This window comes from Pholis gunnellus (assembly GCF_910591455.1).
Source record: "Pholis gunnellus genome assembly, chromosome: 1".
Taxonomy (NCBI): Eukaryota; Metazoa; Chordata; class Actinopteri; order Perciformes; family Pholidae; genus Pholis; species Pholis gunnellus.
In genome coordinates, this window is record NC_136528.1 from 2,059,258 (window position 1) to 2,066,732 (window position 7,475).

A 7,475-nucleotide genomic window follows, 5' to 3' on the forward strand; every position below is an offset into this window, starting at 1 on the left:
TTTAAAAACAAGCATGACTCCGAGAATAATTCAGTTTGGCTCAATTAATCATATGTGGTTGTAATTATTAAATAGTATCTCAACATTGCACTAAAGATTCTACAAGTTCCTCTTTTTGCAGCTCTTCGGGGGGGAGGGGGGGGGCACAGCTGAAATAAAGGGGAAATAGCAATGTCAGGGTGACACAGTGAGTGTGGCTTTGAGGCTGGTTGATATGATGGAAGGACTAGTGAATTGTGTCGCGTTAACTAAGGGAGGAGGCAAGGCACTGGGGATTTGTCAGACATCTGAAAAGGTCACAGCACTGCTACAGTGGGAAATACATGCAGATTGGTTGAACTGTGTGTGTGTGTGTGTGTGTGTGTGTGTGTGTGTGTGTGTGTGTGTGTGTGTGTGTGTGTGTGTGTGTGTGTGTGTGTGTGTGCGTGTGCGTGCTGCCTACAATCTGCTTTTTACTTCAGTTAAATCACCTCACATCTCAATCTTTGAGTGAAACTGAAATCAATGCTTTTTTCTCAGCTATTCCACTTCTTTTCTCTCGCATACCATTTTTAATTAAAGTTCACATCCCCTGCAAGTGAAATGTGAATAATTCGCATTTTAAAGCTGTCACATACAAGCAGTAGTAAGTAGCTCTATAATAAAATGCCAGGCCACTAATTGTCTTTGTTTCCATTGGCCAGGGCATCATTAGCATTCTATGACTCTATCTTTGTAATTCACAGCACTGTCAGCGCGGCCTGCAGTGGCTATTATCTAAAGGATGTTCCATGCCTGCAAGGCCTGTCATGCAATCACACGGTTCTAATTAACATTAACTGTAGAGATATGGCAAATGTAAAGGAATGAGGATGTATATTTAATTTGCAATTTAAGTAGCCTCATGTGAGTATTAGTAATTGAAATGGCAAATCTGACCAATTAAGTCACGTAGAGCTCTGATGTAATTTATACATTCAGTAACTGATCGACAGTGAAGAGGCCTTTAAACTGTGATCTCAATGCAACATGGTGACCTCATCCATCTCTACTGGTATTATGGGAGACGCTGGAGAGTTACACAGAAAGAAAAGAAACAAGTGTGTTTATACGAGGAAAGGTCTGTGCGATGGATGCTCATGCAAAGCAAATGACTTCATTCAATCAATTACAAAGGAACAATTATTGCATTTTCAAAACACTTAAGATGCACCTTGTTAGCTTTTACCTCACAGACCAACTCAATTAGTTGAGTGAATCATGAATTGAATTAAATTAATTCTTTGAATAACAATAACAAATTGGTGCTGTTTATTTGTCAGTTTCCAATAAACTTAATTTAAACAGTAGCTTATAATTATGCGCAAATTTGTCTGAAGACATAAATAACACATCTATCAAAAACAAGGCTAAACACGTAGACGTCTGAATGAACATTTTGTGTCTTATGCATGTGTATTAAACTATAATATTTCTCTTACATTTACAAAGAGATTGTAAGCAAAGCCCTGTTGTAGAAAGCATGACGCAAAATTCAATTAAAAGCATTAAATAAAATAAAAGCAGCCAATAACAAATCTCCAAATGATTACAAATGTTGCTCCGTGTCTGTGGGAGTTGACTCAGTTTGTTCGCTGTCGCCATTTCAGCTGCGAAAGACACTTGCTGAGTTTCAACTGGTCTCCTGGGGATGCACAGAGACTACATTCCTGTCAGCCCCGGGAATCTTTGACATCCCTCTTCCACCAGTAAATTGAAAGAGAAAAGGAGGATGTTGCTTAAAAAGTTTTGGACTCTGTATTGAACTGTGTGTTAAGTACTACTGGCCCCTAACAGATCACCTGAGCCAAAAGAAAACGTGTATTTTGTCAAACCGCAGCTGTGAAATAGCAAAAATAGTTAGCTTGAACACTAAAGCATCATTATCAGTTGAACCCTGCAGCTCATCACATTTCAGCTCACAGTTCTGGCGAGCCAACTCCATCAAACAGCACCTCTCTCTGGGGCCATACCATAATTGACTGAAGGGTCATAATCATTGAAATTATAATGCTAATGCCTGCACTGATGAGCCCGCACAACTGTCTGTCTCAACTTCAGTGCTGCTGCTGGGCATTTTCCTCTACACTCGCTGGAGGAGCTACAAAGGGCTGAAGGAGGGCGTTTACCACGTCTCCGCCCACCATGACGGCTGGGAGGACATCCGAGAAAACGTCCTCAACTATGACGAGGAGGGCGGCGGAGAGGAGGACCAGGTACTCCACATATACACGCACACGCGCATGTGCCCGCGTAAAGGCGGGGGATACTATGTAGCGGTTTTATAGTGGATCCAGTCAGTTCTGTTTGGAATAGAATCCTCCGCTGTGTATGTGTTCTTGTATTTGCTACACAGTGAGGACCAACACCAGTTTGTAACCAACAGAGTGAGGACCGGACATTTTTGGCCGGTCCTCAGTTTGTCAGGCCTGTTGGAGGGATCAGACCTGGTTTTAAGGTTTAGGTTAGGCTACCCAGGCTACATTGAACTGCTCACAGAGCTGCAACACTACGCTTCCATTGTAATCAATTGAACTGGCTACACCAGGCGTAAATAGACCAGTCTTCTGTTAATATTTTTCACACACGGTTCTTTTTTATTAAACTAGAGATAAACAGGAAATGACTTTGTGAAAGCCAATGAAAGTTTGTTTTTTGAGAGATTCTGTTGGCATGTATTTTGCCAGTACCAGCTGGAGCAACTGCTTCCCATACGTAGCCTAATGTTGTCTGTAGATTACATTACATTATTACATTACAGTCATTTAGCTGACGCTTTTATCCAAAGCGACTTACATTTTAGATGCTATCATACCGTAGCAATTTTCGGGGTTAAGTGTCTTGCTCAGTGGTGCTAGTGGTGCCAGAGCCAGAGCCAGGGTTTGAACCCCCAACCCTCTGATTGTAAGACGGCCCTGCTCTCCACTCAGAGCCAGTCGCCCTAGACGTTAACTTACATCACGTTCACAATCCCAACGGGTCAAAAACTGATGCTTTAACCCCTTGGCGTAACTTTCTAATGCACTGGATAGCGCACGGCCGCAGTTCACACGCGGTCAAGTTTGTGAAATCAAACAGAAGCCCTGAGGTAGGTTGAGGAAAACGTAACATAAATACTGAAAACATGTCACAAACATCACTGCTAAATAACACTAAACAACAATGGTCTTGAACTCAAGTGTCCTGGATGAAAGTCCTTTGTTTGTTTGATCCATCCACATCCCCTTACTACCCACTCACCATGTGTGGGCTTTCTCAGTCTTTGTACTACGTTGTCACACTCCGGGAGCATTTTCTCTGAGAGTCTACTGACGACTCGGAGGGGTTTACATTGTAGTTACTTGAAAGCCTGATAGGTCTCACACATGCTAAAGGCGCCTTGTGTGTTTGGGTATCAGACGCTGAGGGGCGTGGCAAAGTGTGAAAGAAACTGAAGAAACAACAATCAAACACAATTCCCAGAACAAAAGGGTCACTACTGTCTTGTTTTGCCTGGGACTCAATACAGTCAATCTAGCCGTAAGGGTTGGGGTTAGGCATTTAGTTGTGACGGTTAAGGGCCTAGGCAATGCATTATGTCAATGAAGGTCGTCACAAAGATAGAAGTACAGGTGTGTGTGTGTGTGTGTGGGTGGGTGGGTGTGTTGGGGGGGTGCGTGTGCGCTCTAGCGATTTTAATTAGGCCCACGCTAAATCCTTATCTCCTCTCTCCAACAGCCACTGTAACCCACAAGCACTCAACAGTACTTAAGAGCTTGCATAATATAACGGGTTTGATTGAAACAAATAAATATGGCACACGCACACACACGCACACACACACACACACACACACACACACACACACACAGTAGAAAAATGACTTGAATACACAGACTGTTGTCACACTTTGTCAGTACCCAAAAATCCTCAAGGTCTTGTCCTCCATAATGTAAATCACCTGCAGCCAAACACACACACACACACAGTCCTGATCCCTATAGCGTAGCAGATGCTGCAGTTGATTCTCAAGAGTCTTGTTTGAAAGCTCTCTGGAGGAATAGAATCAGCACTTTCCACCCATCACATAATCAGTTTTACGAAGCGACCCACACCTCCTCCATGTGTACCATTTCTTTCTTCTCCTCCTCCAGCTTTTTTTTTTTTTTCATCTCTGCTGCCGTGGTTACTGTTTTGGTGGAATCCATTAGTGCTGAAGTGATTGTCTGTTACAGTATCTATACCAAAGTAAAGGCAGCCATCAAACCCCACTGCACCAGTGCATATGAGAGATGATAGAACGACAGACGCCCTTCTTCTCTTCTGAATTACCTGCACTCACCCATTTCTTTCAAAGCCTTTTGGTCTCTTTTACACACACACACACACACACACACACACACACACACACACACACACACAGAAACTCAACTACTCCTACATCTCTGAGTCTGTAAATAGAGATAGATTGGAAACTTAAATAGGTGGAACATTCACACTAAACGTAATGGGGAGAGCTGATTGTTTTTCTCTCTCTCTCTCTCTCTCTCTCTCTCTCTCTCTCTCACATTTCATTTTTTTCTGCCTCCCCTTTCTCCCTGAAACCTTCCCTCCTTCACTCTGTTTGCTCATTCCTCTGTGCTAACTGTGACTCTTCCTGTTCTTTTGTGCGTGTGAATGAACTTTTGCTCTTTGTGTCCAGAATGCGTATGACATGGCGGAGCTGCAGAAGTCTCTCCAGCCGAGCCCGGCCCAGTCGGTCCAGTACTGCCGCTCCAGAGCCCTGCACCACCCTCCCCCACCCCTCCACCACCACCACCACCACCACCTCCTCCACCAGGCGCCCCCGCCCGCCGCCCAGCCGCTGGACCCCCTCAGCCGGACATCCAGCTCCACCACCTTGCCTCCCTCGGCAGCCTCCACCTCCTCCACCGCCACCACCACCGCCAGCCTGCGCAGGGACGTGCCCCCCACCAGGCTCCCGGCCCAGGGCCAGGCCCGCCCCTCCCAGCTGGCGCGCCGCTCCCTGTCCTTCTCCAGCCAGGACCTGGCACGCTACCTGTGCGAGATCATCCGCGACGCCGACCACCACCCGGACACGGGGCCCTTCGACTCCCTGCAGGTGTTCTCCACCGAGGGAGGGGGCTCGCCCGCCGGCTCCCTCAGCTCCTTCAGCTCGGCGGGGCTGGACGGAGGGAGCGGCGGGGATGGGGGAGGGGGAGGCATGGAGGAGGGGAGGAGGGAGGAGACGCTCGGGGAGTGGGGGCCCCGCTTTGAGAAGCTGCGGGCGCTGTACGAGCAGGCCGAGGTCAGCGACCTCTGAGCTCAGATGCGCGGACCGAACTGACAGGACCCTGGTGACGGGCCACCCCCGAAAACAATCAATTAGCAGACGCTTAGCAACGACAGAGGCGGGAAAACAGCGAGAGACTGAGTGACAGAGAGATCGCTCCACACCCGTCACCCGCCGGCAACCGACACGGAAAGTGTTTACGGGTTGATGAGCGCCGTCAATCAACACGGCGGCCCAACAGACAGATGAAAGTGTCCCTGTGAAAGGAGCGCGTCGCTCTGCGCTCCCTCCACCTCGGATGACAATTTTGCAGGAGCAGACGTTATCAAACCTGCCAGTCAGGTTAAAGGCTTCGGAACGTCACTCCCGAGCCGGGCTACTCACCATGATGGAGCTTAGCTTCACTGTCACAAAAAATCAGCTCCTGTCACAGACACTAAAACCCCCAAATTCTCCTCTATTTTCTAGTACGCATCGTGCGACGAGTGTCAACCGAAGGCCTCAAATGTGAAATGAAAATGTTTTGGCCAGGTTATTATTATTATTATTATCTTTTTTATACCTGAGCAGATCGATGCCACATCAAAACGTTTTTTAGCACCTTGCTGCCGGATTAAATCGATGTAAATGAAAGGACTCGGGGGGGTAAAAAAAGCACTCTTACACATATTCCACTCGGTGCTGTTACATGTACGACAGTGAAGATGAGTGGGATCATACTGAGTAGCCCATATAATGCCGAGCTTTTCTTTCATGATATAGTGGACACATCGTGTCCTCGCTGCCTGGCTGTACACAGCTTCTGTCAATGTTTGTATAAGGGGGGGGGGGGGGTTTGACCAGTACTGGGTTTGCCGGGTGAGTTAATTATTCTTTTTCTTCTGGTAACGTGTCCTTCACTGGGTTCAGTAATTCTGTGTTGGTTGGATGTTTCAAGTTCCAATGCTCCAATGCTCCGTGGGTTGTAAGACATCCAGCTTTTTCTACTTGCTACTGCGCCCTCGTCTTCATGTGATTTCCTATTCTCATTTGCGCTCCTCCTGTGCCGCGCGTTCCTCCTCACCCCCGAGGGAGGGCGCACAAAAAGAAAAGAAAAAAAAACATTTCAAACAGCTTTGTAACAAAGAAATGGGAGCGGACGTGCGGACTGCGGGAGGGAGAGGAAATACTTGCTCTGTTGCTCTGCGTATGCGCTCCTCCTCAGGCATACCAAGTGTGTGGCGGCTGCGAGAGACTATTTTAGCAGACGGTGGCAGAGTAGAATACAAACTATGTGGAACGGCTTTCCAAGGTGACTACTCAATCAATAGGAATGGAAAGAGGAGGATGAGGGGACGTCGGTAATGGTTAGTCATATATATTATTCGTATGCAATTCACGCGCACATTTATCCATCGTCTCTTGCTAAACTACCACACACACACTCCTTGATTGTAGGAAAACGGACCGAACACTGCAGGGAAATAAGAAGTCTGCAGGTTATTATCCAAGCTGTGAATTGTCAGCACAGTGGCAAGTGCTCCTCTTGTTTGGCTTCCTTTTCACATCAGGTTGATGCCCCCCCCCCCCCCCCCCCATCCCAGACTTCCTGCTGTTATGGAACCGATGAGAACAATTTGTGTGAAAAGAACCGAAAAGACAAAAGACCAATAACAAAGCTTTGGAGGGGGAGCGGCGCTCTTTTCACCTTTGATAAGAGAGATGATTACAGGGGGAGGGTTGAATCAGAGAGCAAATGAGGAGGGAGGCAGAGAGGAACCTCACCATGCCTGGCTCTGTGATGAAATGAGACGCCGGCTCTCAGTAGCTCCTACGGGAGCGGTAGAGATATGGGGGAGATGCCGGGAGCAATGTTTTTCTGCGGAAACGGTTTGTTGCACAGCAAATGGCATAGATAATAAGTCATGTGTCCTAACCTCATCCCTGCAATGCTCCGAAAAGCCAACCTGGCTCCTTCAGGCGCCGTGTAGGAGCGACGGCGCTCTCATCGCGCTCTTTTTCATTCTTCTCGGCGCCGGCAGAAGAGCAGCTAAAGGGTGGGAGTGTGTGAAAGCATGTCAGGGCCACTAATCCTAATAGGAGGTGATCGCTCGCTGTCATGCGGGGAGGAAAAAGAACCAAAGGATTGCGGGGTACTTTCAAAAACAATAGTCAACAGAGGAGTAGATTCCAAGATTGCAGCTTT

The 7,475-nt window shown here is 47.2% G+C and overlaps 1 protein-coding gene across 1 annotated transcript in view; it reads left to right on the forward strand.

The window, feature by feature from the left end:
* Positions 1-5,320, forward strand: part of LOC306700998 (neural-cadherin) — a gene marked incomplete at both ends in the record, with an annotated part of 277,168 nt that extends 271,848 nt beyond the window's left edge. The window contains 2 exons of the mRNA XM_079166195.1: positions 2,080-2,234; positions 4,700-5,320. Coding sequence (XP_079022321.1) covers positions 2,080-2,234; positions 4,700-5,320 — 776 coding nt within the window. The remainder of the gene's footprint in view (positions 1-2,079; positions 2,235-4,699) is intronic.
* Between the last annotated feature and the right edge of the window lie 2,155 nt (positions 5,321-7,475).